Source organism: Phycodurus eques, chromosome 1, assembly GCF_024500275.1.
Source record: "Phycodurus eques isolate BA_2022a chromosome 1, UOR_Pequ_1.1, whole genome shotgun sequence".
NCBI classification, from domain to species: Eukaryota; Metazoa; Chordata; class Actinopteri; order Syngnathiformes; family Syngnathidae; genus Phycodurus; species Phycodurus eques.
Genome location: NC_084525.1, coordinates 25,078,560 through 25,103,179, shown reverse-complemented (window position 1 = coordinate 25,103,179; position 24,620 = coordinate 25,078,560). Strand labels below are relative to the sequence as shown.

The 24,620-nt window shown below is 43.3% G+C and overlaps 3 protein-coding genes across 3 annotated transcripts in view; 2 read left to right on the top strand and 1 right to left on the bottom strand.

Moving 5' to 3' along the window:
• alx3 (ALX homeobox 3) overlaps positions 1 to 2,963 on the top strand; it is a 28,380-nt gene extending 25,417 nt beyond the window's left edge. The window contains exon 7 of the mRNA XM_061699014.1: positions 2,275 to 2,963. Coding sequence (XP_061554998.1) covers positions 2,275 to 2,607 — 333 coding nt within the window. The 3' untranslated portion in view covers positions 2,608 to 2,963. The remainder of the gene's footprint in view (positions 1 to 2,274) is intronic.
• A 5,129-nt stretch (positions 2,964 to 8,092) lies between these two features.
• On the top strand, positions 8,093 to 16,474 carry rbm15 (RNA binding motif protein 15). The gene has a single exon (XM_061684935.1). It carries the CDS (start codon positions 8,232 to 8,234, stop codon positions 10,779 to 10,781), a length of 2,550 nt encoding a protein of 849 aa, XP_061540919.1. The 5' UTR covers positions 8,093 to 8,231; the 3' UTR covers positions 10,782 to 16,474.
• Positions 16,475 to 22,777: 6,303 nt separating this feature from the next.
• Positions 22,778 to 24,620, bottom strand: part of slc16a4 (solute carrier family 16 member 4) — a 43,318-nt gene continuing 41,475 nt past the window's right edge. The window contains exon 11 of the mRNA XM_061694493.1: positions 22,778 to 23,514. Within this exon, the coding sequence (XP_061550477.1) occupies positions 23,303 to 23,514 (212 nt within the window). The 3' untranslated portion in view covers positions 22,778 to 23,302. The remainder of the gene's footprint in view (positions 23,515 to 24,620) is intronic.

Here is a 24,620-nt window from a genome sequence, read left to right as displayed (position 1 = left end):
TTGCGACGATTAAAAATAAAAATGAGAATATTGTGTACTTTTTTAGTACAGCGAAGTAACATAACTAGGGCTGGGACACTTTATGATAATTGTCCAAACCTTTCCTTCCGGTTCATAGGCAAGCAAAAATCTCTTTTTTTTCCCTCTCTCTCTCTCTCTCTCTCTCTCTCTCTCTCTCTCTCTCTCTCTCTCTCTCTCTCATGCACTCGAGAGCAGAAAGTCGCCCCTAAAATATAATCCCTGAATGCATAAGTGAAGCGGCATTGCTATTGTTGTGGAGATTTAAAAGAATAATAATAATAATTTTGCAGGCATGACCAAAGAGTCAGCGGGAGAAGATGTCAGGCGCGTTATTAGTCTGCTGCTTGGGATAACTTTGCATTACGATCACCATGATAAAAATGTCGTTGACAAAAGTGCGTTCCACTATTACTAAGTACAGTAGAAATTGTGAGTAGCTACATGTGAATATAATTTTCATACTACTGAACGTGTTTATTGAAGTGTCACCATCAAAATGTCATGTGCAGTGTCGGGTCTGTGATCAAGCTGTTTTTCAAATTGAGACCGCAGCATATGAAACATACGTAAGCTTTAATCTAATAACAATTGTAAATTGGCCAGAGTCAGTCCTTCTAAATAAATTAACAAATCTGAGTGATTTAATTAAAGTAGAGGACACAGGAGAAATGCAGAATTTATTCACATTCCTTTTTTATTTTTGAAGAATGGCAAAATTTTTATCTCATGTATTAGTCCCTTAATTATGAATCTCTTTCATTCTCCTTTAGCCCATTAGGTACACATCTAATTATATATGACCAACAGAAATCAGCCTTGGCTTTTGCTTAACTGTTTTCTCTTAAGAACCGTAGGAGTTACAAGGCTGTCATTACAAAGTACACAGCAAAGTTTGTTGGGAAATAATGTTCAGTTAAATTGAGTTTAAAATACAACTTTGAAGCAATTCATCCATCCATCCATTTTCTGTAACGCTTATCCTCACTAGGCGTGCTGGAGCCTATCCAAGCTATCTTCGGGCGAGAGGCAGGGTACACCCTGAACTGGTCATCAGCCAATCGCAGGGCACATATAAACGAACAACCATTCGTACTCACATTCACACCTACGGGCAATTTAGAGTCTACAATCAACCACGCAAGTTTTTTGGGATGTGGGAGGAAACTGGAGTACCCGGAGAAAACCCACACAGGCACGGGGAGAACATGCAAACGCCACACAGGCGGGGGCAGGATTTGAACACCGGTCCTCAGAACTGTGAGGCAGATGTTAAAACAATTCAGTGCAATAAATTGAATCAATTATAATCTCAGTTGTTGTTCATTTAACTTTAATAAGGTGTGAATACGGCGGCACGGTGGCCGACTGGTTAGAGCGTCAGCCTCACAGTTCTGAGGAGCCGGGTTCAATCCCCCCCCCCCGCGCATGTGTGGAGTTTGCATGTTCTCTCCGGGCACTCCGGTTTCCTCCCACATCCCAAAAACATGCATTAATTGGAGACTCTAAATTGCCCGTAGGCATGACTGTGAGTGCGAATGATTGTTTGTTTCTATGTGCCCTGCGATTGGCTGGCAACCAGTTCAGGGTGTACCCCGCCTCCTGCCCGATGACAGCTGGGATAGGCTCCAGCATGCCTGCGGCTCAGAAATGGAAGCTGTAAATACCTTTTTTTGTGTGTAATGAATTATGGGCGGCACGGTGGCGACTGGTTAGAGCGTCAGCTTCACAGTTCTGAGGACCCGGGTTCAATCCCCGCGGGGCCCCGCCTGTGTGGAGTTTGCATGTTCTCCCCGTGCCTGCGTGGGTTATCTCCAGGCACTCCGGTTTCCTCCCAAAACATGTATTAATTGGAGACTCTAAATTTCCCGTAGGTGTGACTATGAGTGTGAATGGTTGTTTGTTTGTATGTGCCCTGCGATTGGCTGCCAATCAGTTCAGGGTGTACCCCGCCTCCTGCCCGATGACAGCTGGGATAGGCTCCAGCACGCCAGCATTATTGAAATTGCTTTCTAATTATATCTGTCAAACTTCTGCATATTGTAATGTGCGTTTAGTCGAGTCTCATGCTACCATACATTGCCCGTATCTCAAGTTTGCACTCACAAGTCAAAGTAAAAAAGCCGGCTCGTATCGCAAAAAAACTCTTAAGTCCTGTTACTCGTATCTCAAGGTATCACTGTACTTGTAAAAAAGATGAAAAGACGAGTATTAGTTTGCATGTAATTGTGTGTGTCTTTGTCTGTTTGTGTGCAGATGCAGGGCAATCTGTGGCCAGGGGCTTCAGGAGTCGTCAGCGGCGCGTCGGCTACCGGCTGCGTCCTCGGACCTGAATCCTTACCCTCCTCCTGCATGGGTGCGTACGCTCACCCTCACAGCAACCTGCAGGGCTTCATGGGCATCCCGTCGTCACCCAGCCACGCCCACCACCACCACCACCCGCCACACCATCCGGCCATCAACGGCCTCTACTCCCTCCACAGCTTCCCCGGCGTGGAGGCTCCGGAGAACGACTACAAGCCGACGGGCCTGATGGCGCTGCGAATGAAAGCCAAAGAGCCGGGCAGTATTCTGTCATGGCCGACATGACCGCCACGCTACCTGACAACTTCCCCACCCACAGACACCCCTGCCACCCCCACATCCCTGCGGCGTGCACTGACTGAGCCAAAGCATATTACATTTCTGTGTATACAGTGAGCCGTCGCTATTCATTGGAGTCAGGGACCACGCCCCCGATGCAAATATTGAAAATCCAAGAATAATTGGCTATATAGCAGAAACACTTTTATATCAATTCAAACCCATCTTACAGTACAAAAAAAACATTTAATTTAGAAAATAATGCAATGGAAGTGCGGGACGCTGACGTGTATGTCACCACTTCACAACTTGTATTAATACCAATTGCTACTTTCCTATTAGCACTTATTACATTTTTGACTTAGTGATTAACAATGATTCTTCGTGTACCACTAGAGCAGAGGTTTGCAACATGTGCCCCCAGAGCCACATGTGGATCTTGTAACATTAAAATAAAACTTTTTTTCTGCTCAAAAAAGCGCCAATGTGTGACTTCTGGCATCAAGATTTATTGAGCCATTTGACCCCGTGCGGGCAAACCATGGATAAAGCCAAGTTTGAAAAACTAATGTTTGATGCTATGTTATTAATATGGGTGATATGGGCAGCCACCAGCAGCAGATTGGATGACTGGTTAGCACATCTACCTCACAATTGTTAGGACCAGGGTTCAAATCCCTACCCTGCCTGTGTGGAGTTTGCATGTTCTCCCCGTGCCTGCATGGGTTTTTTGCACGGGTACTCCATTTTTTTTTTCTCCCACATCCTAAAAACATGTGTGGTAGGGTGATTGAAGACTCTAAATTGCCCATAGGTGTGAATGTGAGTGCGAATGGTTGTTTATTTATATGTGCCCTGCGATTGGCTGGCAACCAGTTCAGGGTGTACTCCACCTCTCATCCGAAGATAGTTGGGATAGGCTCCAGCACACCTGCGACCCTAGTGAGGATAAGAAGTACAGAAAATGGATGGATGGGCAGCCACCCATGGCGGCATTCTGTAGGGGGTGCCTCCCCTTCCCCCGGTGACGATTGTACAGGGGGCCGCAATCAACAGGCGACACGCAGGGCACATCGACTTGGACATTGTTTTTTCCGTAGACAAATCTCCGCTAACCCTAACCCTGGCTATTATTTAGCAAATATGTATTTTACATTGTTCAGTGAAATTTTCCTTTTTAGTCCAAATTGACTGAATGCTCCACACGCGATAAAATGATGACAGAAGACAGATGCAAAAGGCATTTTTGGTTTGAATTTTTGGTCGGCTGCAAGTGGATAATGTAAGTTTGGCTTTAATTTCATGAATATAAGGACTCAAATATATAACTATTTTGTGTTATTCTTTTTATTTTTTTATTTTTTTATTTTTTTTGCTGGAAACGGTTGAAATGACTCAGAGTATTTAAGGTTGCCGACCCCTGGTCTAGAGGGGGTACCACACATTGAAAACCACTGTCTTAGGGCATTACACAAAGCACAAAAATACGCTAATAATGGGCGTTTTCAGTGAACAGATGTTAGTAAGGTTCCAAAGAAACAAACTGTTGAGGTAAGTTTGTGAATGGTGAATTGCAAAAATGTGGGGTTCACTGTATACACACAGTCCCCCATGTACACATCCCTCTTCACATTTGTCTTATCCAGCTTGGAGACGTCTCAGTTTGAAAGTCGTGAAGCCAAACCACAGCATAGGACACTTGGAGCGAAAAAAGAGAACGCTAATACATTTTTCTTCTTCTTCTTTGCAGTTGATATCAAGTTAATGAGACCAGAGGGCATGGTAGCTAAAATTCTTATTGTTCTATTCATTGTTTATGTCTGTGGTGCATTATAGCATGACCCAAAATAAAGGCCTAGTCTGTCTACATTATCTGTCTTGCGTTCAATAGATGGAACAAAAATAACAGAACCTGCTGCAGGTACAGCGGAGCCTTGGGGTTCCACTCCCCAAATAGGAATTTTAATACTCCTGTTTATGCTGGGACTCAAACCGGCCCATAGACTCATTAAATCATTACTTTTTTTCAATAGTTAAAAGTAGTTCTCCCAGTATTTAACTTATTCTAGTTGGCTTAATAAGTGTAATCAACATATACAACGTACATATTAACATATACTGTACATACACAGTATCAATAGGAATGTCCTGTAGTTGTCCTATTACCAAAATTATCTTACTTGTGAGGACAAAGAGCATACTAGTACATGGCCCTTACGCTGAAAATCAAGGCTATCGACTAAACAGTCAAACAGCTTTGTGACTTACTATTACCACCACAACCATTACTAATACTACCACCACTACTAGTATCACCACTATTAGTATTACCACCACTACAACTATTACTACTACCACTTTCACCACTACTATCACTATTAGTACTACCACTACTATAATCACCACCATTACTACCACCCCTGTAACTACTAACACCACCATACCACTATTACTACTATCACTACGACTAGTACTACCACCACTACAACTATTACTACCACCACTACCACTACTGCTATCACCACAACCATGTAACTCGAACTGTTTACATTGTAACCTTGCTGTTATGCTTGTTTTCTTGTCTTTGTTTCACCGAAAACGTCCATGGGTCAATTTGACAATACAATTAATATTGCGACAACCCATCATCAGTAAGATAAAACTAACCTGTTTCACAATGGTCTAAACCCAACCCACGTTCACAACCACAGCTACCTCTACCACCAACATTACGCCCACTATTACTACTACCACTACTATTGCTACCAAAACTACTACTACTACTACTAGTACTACTACTACTACTACTGCTGCTACTACTGCCACTACCTTTACTACGACTATCACCACCACTACTACCCCTACTGCTATCACCACCACCTCTACCACTATTTCTGCTGCTACACTACCACCACTACTACAACTACCAGCACCTTTACTACTACTGCTACAACAACAAGAACAAGAACAACAACAACAACAACTTGTTATTAACAGAAAGTGTTTTCCTCGTCATATGTGGGTTCATTGACTTTTTAAAAATCTAACCCATTTTTCATCATGTGTTAAAAATGGCTGCGTATGCACCCTACTGTAAAAAGTGACATAACAGTAGTGTTGAACACTACTCTGGTATGAAACTGCCAATGTGGCAGTAAGTCCCCACAACACCGCCATTGCACCATTACACTGGGGAACACAATTTTTGTTGAGTTTGGTCCGACAGCTGTTTTTAACTAATCTTTGGGTGTGGAATCCAAAACTGATCTCAGCTTTTCTCTATTACGTCAAGTTTTTTAACTATAGAACCCCGTTTTCTTAAAAAATATGAAAATTACTGTACTTAACAGATCTGTGCTTGCCTTATGAAACTTTTCAAATATTGCTATACAATGAAATATGAAAGAAACAGGCATGACTGCAGTGTTTATTTAACACTATTATGTTTTACAAAGGATATGGCATAAATCCTCTTAATTCCTACTATGCTAGCTTTCTGTTTGCAGATATTGATAGTACTGAGCTATTGGGAGCTGCACACACCTCTCACCACACTGTCTCAATTGTGACTGCACAAACAAGTTGCCACGTAACTGTAGATGAGTCCAATCGGAATCAGCTGGCAAGTCTTACTACAGCTAATCAGTGGAATTTTGCTTATCTGGAGGGTAAGCAGTGGAGAAAAAACTGACTGCAATTTTGGAATCAGCATGCCAATTTAAGTTTTAATCAGCATAAAAATCAAACTCAACAGAGTTTTTTCCCCCAAATTGTTCCCCAGCGTTATCAATTGTAGTCAGGTATTCCCTTATTAGATGGCTGTTACTGACAAGAAAGGATTTGATCATGGCCATGATGCCAGGGTGCGTTAGCAGCCACTTTCCCCAGTTAAAACCGACACTAACATGTGTTTTTAATAGAAACGCTTTTCCACACCCAGGCTTCAAATTGCAGTCTATGGGCCCTGGGCACGGTGGACGGGATGGCAGCTCTTAATTGCAGCTATGTTAGCCCCCCACGGCCCCTTGCCCCCCTCTGGTGAAATCCCAGATTGAGTGGAAGAGATAAGAAGACTTGTCAATGGGGATAAGGGATTGAGGAGATGGCCATCTGAAGAAAGACTGAAGAAACAGCTCGAGTCGGATTTATTTGTACATGGGATTCTCAAAAAAGCCAACATGAGGCGCTACACTATTTCTTCAAATGATAATAAATGATGAGCTTTATTTCCACTACCACTGATGTGTAACTTTTAAGCAGTATAATGACAGTATGTTGTGTTTTTTTATTTGCAGCTTTGCATGACTATGTCTCTCTCTCTATATATATATATATATATATATATATATAGAGAGAGAGAGAGAGAGAGAGAGAGAGAGAGAGAGAGAGAGCGAGAGAGAGGGAGAGAGAGAGATAGATAGATAGATAGATAGATAGATAGATAAATAGATAGATAGATAGATAGATAGATAGATAGATAGATAGATAGATAGATAGATAGATAGATAGATAGATAGATAGATAGATAGATAGATAGATAGATAGATAGATAGATAGATAGATAGATAGATAGATAGATAGATAGATAGATTTTTTTGAGGGTTTGACAGGGAAAGGGTTGTTAAGGAAAATCTATAAATAAATACTTTTTTTTTTTAAAGGTTTGAGATCACAGGCAAACGAGAACAAAGAAAAAACAATGTGGAGTATAGCATCGTGTCAATTATCTTGTGACACATAGTCCATGAATTTAACAATGATAATTTTACAAATGTATAATTCATTTTTTATGCTTTGAAGGGAATGCTACACTGAGTGGCTTTTTGACCGCCTTTTATTTTTGCCATGTATTTTGATTTTGTTTGCATTATTTATATATGATGCTTTTCAATGTATTTTGCAGCCTGTTTGAAATGACTTTTTTTTCAAACTGTTGAGTTTTAAGGGGCTTCTTGCTCAAGGTTGTTTTTTCCTCCCAAATTACAAAAACACGTGAGCTTGTTATAGCTTCTTATAAGTTGAATAAATTGTTTTTAGGTGTGAATTTGAATGGAAACGATTGTCTGTGGCTTGCCAGAGAGCAGTCGTCAGCAGGTACACTGCCATCTTGTGGTAAACAACAGGCAGCGCTTCTCCCTGCAGTGCATTATACATTGTATTAAAACATTTATACTTATGTATTAATTTCCGGAAAAAAAGGTTTGATATAGCCATAGAAAATAGTAAGGTATATTTAAATACATTCATTTTCAATAATTAACCATGAAATAACATTGATGAATGCAAAAGCGTACCCTGGGTGAGGGATTTTGCCGTTTGACTGACTGCAACAGGAAACTTTATATTTTGTTTTGTTTTATTTATATTGCTGAATAGGACCGTTGTTTATATTTTGACATCAGCGAGGTTTTTGATTGACGTGCGCGTTCATGGCTTCCGCCCACTTTCCCAACCAATCGCGTGTCGGGGGCGGGACACGATTCAACTCTTGACAAAATGGCGACCGTTGTTGTTTTTCCGCAGGGTCAGTGAATAACAAGAAATTCCTTAGCCAAAATTCTGCGCTCGCTCGCAGAATCGCCGCAACCAAAAGCCCCAGGCGTCCCAAGGTCGGCTGCGCGTGGACCGAAATGAAAGGTAAAGAGCGGTCGCCGCTGAAAAAACGCTCCCGGGCCTTGGACGACATTCGCGATCGGGGAGGATGCCACCCGAGCAGCAAGAAAATGGGCGCGTTGTCCCTAGCCGCCGGGACTAATAATAATGGCAACAAAAGTGACGGCGGCTCGACGAGGAGAAGTCTGCTCGGCGACAAAAGGGACCGGGACTTCGATGGACACGGCCGGCTCGGTAACAATCACAGCTGTCAGCCCGGCGCCGTCGGCTCCGCAAGCAAGAACCACAGCAGCCTGAGCCTCTCGCTGGACTTGGTCGCGGCGAGGAGCACTTCCCGCGGAGACCAGCGGCTGCCCGCTCCCGGCGCCGACGGTGAGTACAAAACTCTGAAAATCAGCGACCTGGGCAGCCAGCTGAGCGACGAGGACGTCGAGGACGGACTCTTTCATGAATTCAAGAAATTCGGCGACGTCAGCGTCAAGCTGAGCCGCAGCAACGACGAGCGGATCGCCTTCGTCAACTTCAGGAAGCCGGAGGACGCGCGGGCGGCCAAGCACGCCAGGGGCAGGCTGGTGCTCTACGACAGGCCGCTGAAGATAGAGGCGGTGTACATTAACCGCAGGAGGAGCCGCTCGCCGGTTGAGAGAGACCTGTATGGAGCCGCGCCGAGCCACAGACACTTGCAGCGGCCCCTCTCGCCCACCGGCCTGGGATACAGAGACTATCGCCTGCAGCAGCTGGCCCTGGGTCGGCTGCCGCCGCCGCCGCCGCCGCCCTTGCCCCTTCCCCGAGACCTGGAGCGGGACCGGGAGTTCGCCCTGTTCGAGGCCCGGGCCCGGCCGGCTTTCATCGCCGAGCGGGGCGCCTTCCGCGAGGAGGATTTTATATCACCAGAGGACGACCAAAGAGCCAATCGGACCTTGTTTCTGGGACACCTGGACACAGAGGTCACCGAGGACGACCTGAGGAGAGCCTTCGACAGGTTTGGCGTCATCACGGAGGTGGACATCAAAAGGCCCGCACGGGGCCAGACCAGCACGTATGGCTTTTTGAAATTTGAGAACCTGGACATGGCTCACTGTGCTAAACTCAGCATGTCTGGGAAAATAGTGGGCTGCAACCCAATCAAGATAGGCTACGGAAAAGCCACTCCCACCACACGTCTGTGGGTGGGGGGCCTGGGACACTGGGTGCCCTTGGCTGCCCTCGCCAGAGAATTTGATCGCTTTGGCACCATAAGGACTATAGACTACAGGAAGGGAGACACCTGGGCCTACATTCAGTACGAAAGTCTGGATGCAGCACAGGCGGCATGCACGCACATGCGGGGCTTCCCTCTCGGCGGGCCCGAGAGGAGACTCCGAGTGGACTTCGCTGACACGGAGCACCGTTACCAGCAGCAGTTCTTGCAGCCTCTCCCGATCGCGCCCTTTGACATTGTGGCCGAGTCGTTTTCCCACCGTGCCGCTCCGGAGCCCCTGAGGGTCCGAGAAAGGACTACCCCGCCGCTTCACTTCAGGGACAGAGAGCTCTTTCCTGGCGCCGAATGGTCCAATCCTCCAACTCTCCGAGAGCGCGTGCGAGCCTCCCCCTTCGAGCCCCTCGAACACTTGGAACGTGAGCGGCGGGCACGCGAGCCCTGGTCTTTGGAGCGAGAGCTGCAGGGGCGGGAGCCTTCGCGCAAGCGCAGGCTCTTGGAGGACGGGCGCCACCTCGACCACTCGCCCGACATCTCTGACAGGACAGTAAGGCGTCGGCGCGCCTCTCCGGACGCTAGCCCCGGAGGCAGCAGCAGAGACGGGGGGCGATTCAGCGACCCGGAGCGCCCACCGCGGGGCGACAGACCTTCCCCCACACGAGAGCGCCGCTGCAGCCTGGAGCGAGCCGGGGCGGAGCGGCGACTCAAGGGCCTTTCTGACAAGGGTCTGTCGAACAGCAACATTTCACTGACCGGAGAGCGAAAACGTAAAGCCGGCGACGGTGGCAAAGGGCCGACAAAGAGAGAACGCTCAGAGGGTTCGTTCAGAAGCACGCAGCCGTCCAAATCGAACGGCGCCAGGCTGACTCTGGCCTGGCAGGGAATGCTGCTGCTGAAGAACAGCAACTTCCCGGCCAACATGCACCTGCTGCAGGGCGACCACGGCGTTGCCAGCGAGCTGCTCGCGGACGGGACCACCGGCAAGCAGGTGTGCCAGCTCAAGATCACCCAGCGCCTCCGCCTGGACCAGCCCAAGCTCGAAGAGGTCTCCCGACGCATCAAGGCGGCGGGCCCCGGGGGCTACGCCGTCCTCATGGCGGTTCCCGGCACCGCCGAGGACTCGTCGTCCGACCCGGCCGTCTCCACCCAGCGGCCGCTCCGCAACCTGGTGTCCTACCTCAACCAAAAGCAGGCAGCGGGCGTCATCGGCCTGCCCGTGGGTGGGAGCCGTGATAAGGACACCACGGGGGTCCTCCACGCTTTCCCTCCCTGTGATTTCTCCCAGCAGTTCTTGGATTCCTCTGCCAAAGCACTGGCCAAAAGCGAAGAGGACTATCTGGTCATGATTGTGGTGCGAGGTGCATCTTAAAACAAACAGCTAATGAGTCAGCGTGTTTTTAAAAAAAAAAAAAAAAAAAAAAAAAAAACAACTGCTGTATTTCAGTAACCATTGCATGCTGTGTGTTTTGCATTTTGGGCTACACTAGAATGGTTCTTGGATCTTGTACAGTATGTTGCCATGTTACCCACTATTACCACAGGCGGATCCTTTCACCCGCTGCAAACAAAAAGGGTGCATGATTTTTGAAATTCGCTGAGGTAGTAGGAACACATAAAATTCTAAATGTTCATTTGGGATACTTTAAACGAATACATACATGTTTCTGAGGAGGAGAAGCAAATTGGAGCCCTACAGGAAGTAGACACAATAACATCTCTAAAACAACAACTGTGACGTGTAGAAAACTAGATAAATTATTCCCAATGAACCAAGTGTTAACTGGACAGTGTTACTTGATCCTTGCCAATGTTATTGTGTCTACTGCTACACACAAAAGGGACATGTCATTCTATTTCCTGTATGAAAGATGAATGGATGCAAAAGTGTGCACATACTCTACTTTTTAAGTAAAACAAAACAAAAAACACAGGAATTCGGTACAATAATTCAACAAAGTAATTCATGTCACACTGCTTCTCTCCGCAGTGCCACCATTCTTTTTTTTGTCTATCCGAGAATCATAGTGTAATGACATACGGTGGTTGACAGGTGGCGCACTGGGTTAGAGTTGTGACATGTTTGAACTTCCGGTACTTTTTCATGTTCGAGAATTGACAAGCATTCTTTTGTGTGCAATCTGTATGTTAGACCGCAGTGCTGCCAGAGGGTCACAAGCATTATGAGCACTAGGATGCCACGTTTATGGAAAAGTCTGCTTTTACCAAGACGGTAATGATGACAGGAGTCCTTGATTTAATCTTGATTTACATGTAAATTGAAATCCGCTGTACTCTTAACACCAGCCTAAGATAAAGGAGTAGTGAACTCATAATTACAGTGTACGTTAGTTATTACAGCATGGCAACTTATTCTTAAGACACTGCACAATCTTGTTTGCAAGCTCCAAATACTGAATGTATTGTAATTAAATTACAATATTATGCATTTTAGCGTAACGGAGATAGAGTGAAACCATGAACAGTGATTTGGTTTTTAAATCTGGTACAGCTCAGAATCAGAATCCTCTTTATTGCCAAGTATGTCAAAAACAAACAAGGAATTTGTCGCCGGTAGTTGGAGACGCTCTAGTATGAAAATAGAAAGCTATTTTGATTTTAAATACTTTGAGACATAAAAACACACTACGCAGAGTCACTTAGTCACTGCAAAACTATCAGTTTCTCTGATTTATTGGTATATGTTTGATTAAAATTTACATTTTATAAATTATTGATAACATAACTCCCAAATACAAATATTTTAATATAGAGCGTTTATTTGCAGAAAATACAACAAAATGCTCAAAGCACAAAAAAAAGCTTCCTTTTTTTTTTTTGTCTCTTTAATTTTTCCCAGAGCTGTATATAAAATATTATGATTTTAACATTGAGGCTCGCATATGTTCATATTTTGTGAATGATTACGTGTGCCTAAATTTAAGGTTTCACTTAAATTTGGCTTCCTTAATCCTCCTGCTATATTAGTTTCTCAGGAAAAGCAAAAATATATTCGGGGAATGTTTAATTTCAAAAATGTGTCAGAAACGAAAAATGCATTGTTTATATCATTACTATATTATTCAATCAGTATTTAGTGGTTGAGGAACCATAATTCACACCTTTTTTTAATGTAAAAAAAAGCATTCTTTAAAATGGGTCAGTTTGACCCTAGAGGTGATAGGAGGGTTAAACCTGCAAACAGTTGGATGAATACCTTTCGGCTGGCGTCGAAGACAAGTGAGCGTTTATTATTGTTGTCTTGGTGAAGGCAGACGAGCTGTTATGACAGGTGTGAGTGCTCATCATATTTGTACTTTCTCAGTAACAAAGACTAATTTGTTTTTACTCCATGCTTTAGTTGGTTATTTTTGTTTTGTTTCATAGGACTTGTTGTGTAATCTAAGGGGTGGGGGAAAAAGAACGAGATGTGGATCTAAAAAAAAATGTTTTGTGTTGACATTTTGACTGAACTCACAAAAGGGTCCTTAAAAGAATCAGTAAGTAGGGCTGTGTCATTTTATTTCAACATTTGAATGCACATGCTTTTTACAAAGCATGACACTGAGGCCTACTTACTGAACCGCTTTGTACAGTGGCTATCAGAATTCTACACACCCCAATTCAAATGCCAGGCTTTTGTGTTGTATAAAAAAATGAGCCCAATATGAGTCTTTTCCCACCATTAGTGTGACCTATAACCTGTACAACTCAATTGAATATTTTCTTTCAATCGTTTTGAGAGGGGAAGTAAAAAATGTGGTTGCACACGTGCACACCCCTTCTAAGTGCAAGTTGGCTCACAATAAACCCATCGCATTGAAACTCATGTCACATGGGAGTAAGCACACACCTGCCACCATTTAAAGTGCTTCTAAGTAAGGGCAAATTATTTTCAGATGTTCTAGTAGGCTTTTCCTGACATTTCTTTTTCGTCAGAACACATTTCCCCACGTTTAGGGGATTTTGTTATGGTCCAATGTAATCAAGGTTGGACCTTTCTGCCATAATTCCAAAAGGTATGTGTGGTGCAAACACAATACTGTTCATCAAAAGAACAGTATACCTGCAGTGAAGCATGGTGGTGACAGCATCATGAAGAGGGTCTGCTTTTCTTCAGCTGGACCTGGGGTCATAGTGAAGGTGGAAGAAATTATGAATAGTCTGAAATAGCACTCAGTGTTATCACAAAACCTTCAGGCTTATGCTAGAAAGCACACAAAATGTCAGGAAAAGCCTACCATAACATCTGAACTTTATTTGGGGTCAATCAGAGGCACTTTAAATGGTGTCAGGTGTGTGCAGACTCCCATTTAACAAGAATTTAATGTGATTGGAGTGATGTACAGAAAATGGATGGATGGATATATTTGTTGGTGTAGAAATGTTGGAATTTTCTCGTCTTTTTTTTTTAACATCCCAAAAACCTGGCATTTCAACAGTGTGTGCCGACTTTTTGTATCCACTGTATGTGTGGAATCATGACTGCTCTGAAATGTATTGACGCACGAGGACTACGATGACGACCACGTGCTTAACTTGTGTAGCCCCCGGCCGGCCTCCACAGTGCTGCATCGTGTGCTGACTTCCTGTGTAACGTTCGTACGTGCCGATGTCAAGGGGGGAAGAAGGAGAGCGAGCTGTTGACGTACCCGCAAAAAGTGCATCAATAAATTGTTCATTTGAAGGAGAAAGCTTCCAAGTTTCTTGGATGGAAGTGAATTGAGGAAAACCAGGAAAAGGTTGTGTTTCCCGGGAAGTTGAAGTGAAAGAAAGAGAGCGCGAGAGAGAGAAAAGGGGAGACCACTGGCTGGTTTGCATAGAGTTTGCACAATGTAAATTACTTCCAGCGAGCACGGAGGAGCCGCAAAGGCGTCGGGCAGGAGTCCACTCCAAGCGCTCCACTCGGTCCCGCATGTCAAGTTGCCATAGCGACCCCCGAGGCCTGGCTGTGTCATGGCTGCTTTGTGTTATTTTGCTGGGGGATGATGATGTTCCGCCGTGGGAATATTGTTTGCAACATCAACTCCATCCCCTTTTCATCATCTGCTGCTTTTTCTGACTCCACCGCAAGGAATCCACACTGAGGATCCCTCCAGACACACACACCCACCACTTCACCCGTCTTAGCCGTGTTAGTGTGTAAAGAAGGAGCCCCCCTGGAGGAGCTTAACACCGTACGTCCGCGTCCCCCTCTCGGCAGCCGGGTGAGTACGAAGGAGGAGGACAACGTTGCCCTGCTGGATCTGTATCGCTAGCTCAGGCAGCAGAGGTAAGTAAGGAAATGCAATGGTTGTCATGGTAACACATCCCATGGCACATGCGCAATCTCATGAGTTCTAGTGATAAGGCCTTAAAACGATGATAATGCTCACCTCTGAATGGTGACCTGCCATTACAAAGGTTCAACATTTTCACAAGTATTCAGAAAAGAGTGTTTTGCAACATTTATTGAGCAGGGCACATACAATCAATAATCAGTCAGGCATAGAGATAGACGAGAGATACATCAAAATACAAGAAAATGTATACTGTGCATATTCGTTAAAAAGCGTCATATTAGTGACAGTGATACCAATGACCAGATCTGGGAGTGGTATGTAGTACTTCCCCACTTATGTTTAACAAATTCCAAATGATTTCATAGTTTGAGGCATTCATCCAGGAGATAGATTTGTACATTAGATTTCTGAGTAAAACCTTACAGCTTCGTTATAGGCTACTTTCAGTTTCTCTTGGCTCGTTTCACTATAATTTGAATAGAGTGGAGTGCAGAAAGCGATTATTTTGCTGCATGAATAGCAACAGGGAATACACAAGTTAATTGTACCTTCTGCCATCTCGCAACCACATCTAAGTTTTTGAAAGATACATTATTTGTAGTAAATAATTTGCGGACCTATTTAAGAGGTTGGAAAACACTCTGAACAAAATGTTCATGTATGTGCTTGTCAGTAATATTTAAATGAAATGTCAGTTTCTTATTGGGAGTAACCCTTTGAAGGGCTCCTACAGATAATGTTCACAATAGACAAATAAGATGACAAAGCAACAATGGACAACAGCAAAACCAGAACAAAAAGTAACAACAAAAGATACCAATCAAACAAAAAGGTTATATTAAGTAATGTATAGTCATAATGTTAATGCAAGTGTCACTAGATCAAATTTGTTCTGGATTTGTTCCAGAGTTGTATACTGAATATAAACACTGTAAGATGAATAGACCCTTTTGCTCATTTCGTGCACTTCTGCTACTCGGGCCTGCGGGGTCCACAATAGAACCTAAAAGCATGACATCATCAAAATCTCCACACGCCACTGGAAACGAGACAACCAAAGCAATTGGAGTCGGAGTGAGCCTGACAGACTTGATACAACTGTTGCCAGTTCAAGAAGTGCAGGGCTGCGCTGTATTTAGGGTCTGTCTACACACTGACATCATGTGTATGGCAAGCGTGAGAAAACTATAGCCTGCAGGCCACATATCCATTATGAGCTGCGTCAGAAAGGTTTTAGGACTGTTGTCATAAAAGATGTATTCCAAATCCAAGCTACAAGTTTTGCCCTTCAAAGTAATCCCCCCTCAGTCTTAACGCACTTTCCCAGCCTTCTGTGCTGCGCCTTCATGGACTGGAAGGATTCTTCCTGGATCCTCTGCAGCTTCGTTTTCACGGCTATCTTGACATCTTCAAAACGGCCCCCTTGGTGACTCCCTTGAGCTTGGGAAAGAGGGGAAAAAACATCCCATGGAGCCAAGTCGGGTGAGTCGGGAGGTTGCTCCCGGACAGCGATGTTCTTGTCAGGCAGGAAGTGTCAGGTGCTCAATGTATTGTCATAGTGAAGCAGCCACGAGTCGTCCTTCCACAGCTCTCACTTCTTCTTCTGATTGAAGGAAACGTTGCAAGATCTCTTATAGACTTGATGGTTGATAGTCTAACCCACATGAAAGGGGAAAACTCACAGTTGGGGTTTGAAGCATCTCTTGTGTTGCAACAGTCCTGGAACCTTTCTGACACAACTCCTATTTAAACTTATTTTCGTTTTTCGGTTGTTGTTTTTTTTTTTTTTACCTCAACAAATGAGCTGGCCCTTGAGCATAAAAGTGCGCTTTTGTAAACATGTTAACATGTCTCATCATGCCAATCCCAGAGTCTTGCGATGTTATAACTCAGCTCAACTCAAACTTCTTTCTTTCTTTATTTTTTGTTTTCTTTGGTCCTGTTCAGCTGTATGGCCTTGCACAATGGTGAATCTGTATGCCTTTTGTGCTGGAACAGTTTTGCTGTGCAACGGGCGTTTGTAATACTTCCTCTGTTCAAATTTGTCTCGGTATTTGACCACAAGTAACGTTACAAAAGTCAAATTGTGTTCATATTTGTGGATGGGGGGGGGACAAGATGAGAGAGGACAGAAAAGGGCAAGACAGGACAGAATGTGGGAAATGAACAAAGCACTCTTACTGACGAGTGGTGCGGTGGGATTCTTTTTGTGTCTAAACACCTGTAAGAACCTGTGAGTTGATGTCTTAAACAAACCTGCGTTATTGTTATTGTTATTGTTAGCCAGCACACCCAATCAGTCAGGGGGACAGGATCCAGGGCGGTGCCCTAGCCCAACCGAAGCGCCCCGTCCAGCCCCCAATGGAGGGGGCAAGGTGACCGGACTCCCCCACCCCACCTAGCGCACCTCATAGCCACCGTCACCCCCGGAAAGCGCGGGGGCCCCAACCAACAACAGGGTCCAACGCAGGAGCCAGCTTTTTTTCTAGAACACTTCAAAAACAAACGCAGCTGTTACAAAGTGCTGTATAATCAACATAAAAAGACAATAATTAAAGTCATAATTATACAATCATAAATAACTACAAACATTATTTCCTGATCAAAATATTCGTGTCGTCCAAGTAAGTAGAAAGTACATTTCCTGTATCTGTTTTCAAATGTAGAAGTAAAAAGTTGTCAGAAAAATAATTATTCAAATCAAGTACAGATACCGAAAACAAATCTATAAGTACAATAATGAAGTATTTGTACTTATTGCTTTCCACCACTTTGATACTATATTGATACACGAGGATCATATATGGATACTGTAGGTGTCTGAGGTGCAATTACATAACCGTGTGGTTAGTTATTGATGATCACATATCGTGATATCACTGTTATCCTTTGACAAAAACATTGTGTCATATACAGTTTCCTAGCTATAATATGACAAGAGCTGTATCAAATGTTGATACATACATCAAGTGTCAATCAATCAAAAGTGAGCATTGTGCACTTCTGGCCCAGCTGGGAAACCACACAACTAACAATACGATAACACAACATGTTTGGCTGTGTTTCTTTACCAGGCTTTCATGAGAGGAGAGGCGGCTTTGTCCACAGGCCTCTGAACGCACCACCATTGTTTGTCTGCTGTAAGTAATCTTTTGTTTCACTCATGTTAAAGGAGAAAACATTTAAGGTAAGTTTTTTTTTTTTTTTTTTTTTAGCATGACAATGGCAGACGTGGTCTTTTGACAGGAAAATGGATAGCTTGCTGTAGCGCTGACGTTAGGCATTATGTTTTCCTAAATGACTCGAAGACAACACAATCAAACATTTTACATACCTGTGAGAAAATGCCTTCCCAATGATGGGGGTTTGCTTCACAGTCTCGCAAACGTTTCTCTTCCACTATTTACAACATCCACTCGATTTATCCTCCAACTTTTCTTTTAAGGGGATTGCAAAAAAAAGACATATATCGGTGCACAACCCCAAACATGTTGGTTTTTTTCAGTTCAGGTCAGCGGTAGTCGATTTTTCTGCCATCTCACCTGTTGTGTACAAACTTTAAGAAAAGGTCTACAGCACTGCTTGTACTGTATTGCCATGTATGAAAATATTAATAAAATCATTTTAAATGGTACAATTCAACATTGTCCAGATTTTTTTTTTTTTTTTTTTTGCGTCTGAATAAATCACACAAGAACAGTCACATGTCAGTTTTTATTTCGGCTGGCTTGTGTGCATTTAAAAATGAACTCCAACAAAATAGCTATGATTGGTTAAAAGCACAAAGTTTTCTACACTCTCCATCAGTTAGCCAGAATAAAACACAGTTGAACGCTATCAACATAATAGGTGACAGGTAATAATAATCCACAATGAAAAGTATCCGAAAAGGCTACAGAACGCGGCTTGGCCCTTAACCGCAACTCGTTAGAGAAGGAGGAAAAAGAGCTTTTGTGCATTGTGACTGCTGTGGCGATTGCAACAGCAACACAAAAAGGCTTCAGGGCTCAGTGCAGCATTGTGCAAGTGACTTGAGGGGGAAAAACAAGAACTAATTGTGCTGGCATTCTTGCAGTAGGAGCCCTCGCCTGCCTATAGAGGGCAGTGTAACAAAACCTAGAGTCTGCCTCACGCGTAGGAATAATAAGAAGACCAATAATAAGCCCGTAAGTAGGTTTCGCACGTCTTTGGCTGACATCACAGCAAGTGCTGCAATGTACCCCGATAAGGCAAACAGTGGTGGAAAAGGAGAGTACAAAAATCAGGAAGACTTGCATAACAAAAACCAAGCATTGCCGCTTGTTGATGGGCGGTTTTCACCTTGAGTCAACTCGCAGCAAGGTGCTACACATAGAACCCGGCAGAGACGGCCATTGCGGAAATAAGGCGCAAAAAAGATGAGCTTGCGCACACTGACTAAGCAAAATGAGTGTGTCGTGTGTGTGTGTGTGAGAGAGAGAGTGTGTGAGGTAGGCAAAGATGCTGCAGATCAATAAATTGTGTCAAAACTGCAGAAGAAGGCGTCGGGGCCACGTGACAGTCGCTTGCAATGCAAATTGGGATCAAAGGAAGGATGCGACTGGATATGTCGCATCCTTGGCTACTCGCCAATTTCTCTGGAGTATTGGAGAAAAAGTCCCAAAACAAAAAACATTCGCATTCACACGTAAGGACAATTTAGACTCTTCAATGCACCTAACATGTTTTGGGAATGCGGGAGGAAGCCAGATTACTAGGACCCACATTGCTTACCACGTGCACACCATGCCGCCTCACAAATGTCCATTACTTTATTTCTCATCTTAGTAAATTGGAGGAGTATATTGTACATGCTTAGCTGTAAGCCGCATATTTTTATGGGAGTTTGAAAATATATTGAAGTGTTTCGGGATCATGGTTTCGGGTGTACAAAATTGTTTTTTGCGAATTTTAAAAACGTTTTAACAGAATATATTGACTTATTTTAAAGTTTAAAAAAATGGGAAAAAAATATTTCTTAAATATAGAAAAAATTAAACTGTCGGGGATAAAACGTTTTTTTTTTAACTTTAAATGGGCCAACTTGAATCCTTTTAAAGTTTAAAAAAATTGCGCTAACATTTTTAAATGTAAAGGGAATAGGATAAATTTATGTTGGAAACTTTTTATTGTTATTTAAATAGTTCAAATTAACCCCTTTAAAAGTTTAAAAAATGCATTTTTAATGTTAAAAATTAATATACAAGTACATTACTGGGGGGAAAAAATTAAGTTAAAAAATGCATTTTTTAATCTTAAAAATGGATCCACAAGTAACTTTTGGTGGAATTTTTATTTTTCAATTTGTTAAAAACTGTCAAATTGACCTTAAAGTTTGTAAAATTGCAACCAAAAAAAACATTAAAATGCAAAATAAATTGGATAAAACTGTTCAGAAAAAAATATTTTCAATTGGTCAAATTGAAACCTTTTAGGGTTTAAGTAATTGCAGAAACATATTTTTAAATGGAAAGAAAATAGGAGTAACTAATGTTTGTAAAATGTTTTTGAAAACGTAAATTCAAATATTTCTGCACTCTTAAATTTTAAATGGGTCAAATAAAACTGTTTTAAGGGTTAGTTTGAAAGTTTGAAAAATTGCAAAAACATTTTTTTAAATTATAAGAAATAAAATAAAACTTGTGCTGGAAAAAAAATAAACTTTTGAAAAGGTCAAATTAAATTTGTTTTTGTTTAAAAAAAAAATGCAAAATCACATTTTACACGCCTCTACAACATCGCATGGACATGAGGGACAGTGCCTCTGGATTGGCAGACCGGGGTGGTGGGGGGACCGGAAGGGGTGTTCCAACTATAGGGGATTACACTCCTCGGCCTCCCTGGTAAGGTTTTATCAGGGGTTCTGGAGACGAGGGTCCAGAAGTCGAATCTCAGATTCAGGAGGAGCAGTGTGGTTTTCGTCCTGGCCATGGAACAGTGGACCAGCTCTAGACCCTCGGCAGGGTCCTAGTGGGTGCATGGGAGTTCGCCCACCCAGTCCACATGTGTTTTGTGGACTTGGAGAAGGCGTTCGATCACGTCCCTCGGGGGGGGGTGCCTCAGAAGTATGGGGTACCGGAGCGCCTGATAAGGGCTGTTCAGTCCCTGGATGACCAGTGTCAGAGTTTGGTCCGCATTGCCGGCAGTATGTTGGATTCGTTTCCGGTGAGGGTTGGACTCTGCCAAGGCTGCCCTTTTTGTCACTGATTCTGTTCATTACCCTCATGGACAGAATTCCTAGGCGCAGCTGAGGCGTTGAGGGGGTCCGGTTTGGCAATGTCAGTATTACGTCTCTGCGTTTTGCAGATGATGTGGTTCTGATGGCTTTATCAAGCCGTGACCTTCAGTTCTCACAGGAGCGGAGTGTGACGCGGTTGGGATGAAAATCAGCACCTCCAAATCTGAGACCACAGTCCTCAGTCGGAAAAGGGTGGAGTGCCCTTTCCGGGTCAGGGAGGAGATCCTACCCCAAGTGGAGGAGTTCAAGTATATTGGGATCTTGTTCACAAGTGAGGGAAGAATGGAACGAGAGATCGGCAGGGGGATCAGCGCAGCATCTGCAGTCAGATAGACTCTATATCAGTCTGTTTTGGTGAAGAAGGAGCTGAGCCGAAAGGCAAAGGTCTCGACTTACCGGTCCATCTGCGTTCCTACCCTTACCAATGGTCACGATCTGTGGGTCGTGACCGAAAAACAAGATCGCGGATACAAGCGGCCAAAATGATTTTCCTCCGCAGGGTGTCCGGGCTCTCCCTGGGAGAAGCTCGGTCATCCGGGAGGGGCTCAGAGTTGAGCCGCTGGGGAGAGGGAAGTCTGGGCTTCCCTGCTAAAACTACTGCCCCCGTGACCTGACATCAGATAAGCGCAAGTAAATGGATGGATGGACATTTTATAATGTATAACTCTCACATCCCAAAAACATCCATGGTGGGTTGATTGAAGACTCTAAATTACCCATAGGTGTGAATGTGAGTAAAAATGGTTGTTTGTTTAAATGTGCCCTGCGTTTGGCTGGCAACCAGTTCAGGGTGTATCCCGCCCCCTGCCCGTTGATAGCTGGGATAGGCTCAAGAACGCCCGCAACCCTAGTGAGGATAAGCTCAGAAAATGGATGGATGGAACTTCTGCAGGAAAAATATTTTTTTCACAAGTTTTTAAAACTAAATGGATCAAATTGAGCCTTTTTAAAATTTCAATAAATTGTGAAAATATATTTTGAAATGTAAAATAAAAAGCATAAAACTTAATTAACTAAAAATATTTTTGCAATTCTTTTAAACAAACAGGTATATTTCAACCCTTTAAAGTTTAAAAAAAAATGCCAAAACATTTTTTTAAATGTAAACAAAAAAAGATACAACTTCTGGAATTTTTTATTTATTTAATTTTATTTAATATTTAAAAGGAGTCATATTGACCTCTTTTAAAGTTTAAAAAAAATTGCAAAAACTATTTTTTTAAATGTAAAAAGTAGGATAACATTTCTGGTTTTAAAATTTAAAACTAAAAGAGGGGAACATGTTTTTATGTTAAAAAAAAAAAAAAACAATACAAAAGGCTAAAACTTCCATCCATCCATCCGTACCGCTTATCCTCATTAGGGTCACGGGCGAGCTCGTGCCTCTCCCAGCCGACTTTGAGCTAGAGGCGGGATACAGCCTGAACTGGTTGCCAGCCAATCGACAAACAATCATTCACACTTAAATTCACACGTATGGGCAATTTAGAGTCATCAGTCAACCTACCATGCATGTTTTTGGAATGTGGGAGGAAACTGAAAACCCACGCAGGCGAGGCCGGATTTGAAACCAGGTCCTCAGAACTGTGAGGCCGATGTGCTGAGCAGCTAAGTTTTAGCCGGGGAAAAAAAATAAAAATCTCCATCCATCCATTTTCTTCACCGCTTCTCCTCACAAGGATCTCGGGCCTATTCCAGCTATCTTCGGGCGGGAGGCGGGGTACACCCTGAACCGGTCGCCAGCCAATCGCAGGGCACATATAAACAAACAATCATTCATATATATATATATATATATATATATATATATTTTTTTTTTTTTTACCAAACTCAAAGGATAACATTTCTGCCGGCTATATATTAGTTCTATTCAACACCCAATATTACGATACAAGTGGCCCACGACCCCCATATTTTTGCGCAGCTTCCTTGGCCTCTACCTATGGTTAAAGAGAGACGTGCGGTGGTGTACTGTATGTAAAACATACAGTACATATGCACCCTCACAGCCTTGGAGCCCATCGTGTTTGTCCACTGAGTGTAAAGTCATGCAGCTTGTTCCAACTTGGCCCCAAAGTGCTTCATTGCCAGGGTAACAGCATTTTAAGGGCGTGTACGTGCGGTGAAAAGCAGGTTTTTGCATAGCTTATTTTCGACAAGGCAAGAGTCGGCTATATGTTGCTACTATCCAAAATGTGCTGGATGCCATGTGCCGCTGACACAAACAGGGGATTATATATAATATCTTGTATGTCTACAGACTACAATTTTGGCTTATCGAGGTTCAGTCCACCAGTCTCGTCAATTCTTCGGTGACGCTTGTAGACACGGAGTCCCAGTCACGCTGGTTGGCGCTTACACGACGCCGTTGTGGGGGCGGTCCGGGGCGAAGCAACCGTTGGTCCTGCAGCCGCTCTGCGCCGCCTTGGCCCGGTACACTTTGTTCTGCCGGGCTCTCCAACGCTGGGCCAGCGGCTCCATGAACAGCGAGAGCGAGGAGAGCAGGTAGCAGAGTCCCGCCAGGTAGAAGGAGCAGTCGTATGTCTGCATGTAGTCGTACAGGAAGCCTGGCCGTGGAAATAACACACACACACAAACACATTCAATTGTCCGCAGTGGCAGTTTTAGGTGGGGAAAAACTCATTTAACCCAGTAAAGCAGGGGGTTCTTGTGGCCCACAACAAAAATTTCAAAAATGAATTTCGTCAGCCATCCATCCATTTTATATGGCGCTTGTCAATCACTGTCGAAAATGATAAATAATTGGATGAACCAACATTTCCTTCTATTAATGCATATTCAGCTATTCGCAGATTTTTATTTTATTTTTTTATTACTTGTGTTTTGGTGGGGGGGGGGGAGACTGACCTCCGTTTTTCGTGGAATATGCTTATTACATGCAGATTTTTGCTATTCGCTGTCCTGCCCGGTCCCTATCCCCCGCGAATGGCAGCGGTCCCCTGTAAAGCTGCCTTGCCTTGGCTTGTTGTCCTCATTAGGGTGAGCTAGAGCTCATCCCAGCTGACTGGGTGAGATGTTGGATACACCCTAGACTGGTCACCAGTAAATGTCAGCACAGACGAGTGTCCCTCGTCATATTGCAAGTCACCTTTTGCGGTCTCACTGTATCGTGGATTATTAAAAGCGTATACAGGGTGATTGAAAAGTAACTCCCTATTTTAAAATTCTTATAATTTATTCATATGTTGTAATATTTTTCTAAAAATTTTTGGGTATGTTCCATGATTAAAGGAGCAAGTTTATTCTACCAAACCAACGACTTTGAAAGAACTTGAAGGGCGAATACGAGAAGTTATGTCTTCTATGCCACAAGAGTTCCTTGTGAAATCAGTTAATGCGGCTTGAGAAATTGGTGGCTAATGCTGGCACCCATATCGAATTTTAAATAAAACTCCATGCAATACACTTTCGTCTCATGTTCATTTCTTGTAAGAATTATAGTTCAGAAATAAATTACAAGTACTGAAAGCTAATTTAATTAATATAGCCGACAAACACTACTTGGAACAAATTGTAATCCCTCCACAGTTGTTCAAGGATAGACACAGCCGCCGGTGCACTTTCAATTGCTTTCATGAATAAATGATAACAAAATAAATACATGTATAACATACACAATTATACATTAGCTGCACAGCTTCAACTAACAGCA

What these genes read in the sequence shown, in the direction of transcription:
- rbm15 (XM_061684935.1), top strand. Translation starts at nt 8,232, where the DNA reads ATGAAAGGTAAAGAGCGGTCGCCGCTGAAAAAACGCTCCCGGGCCTTG.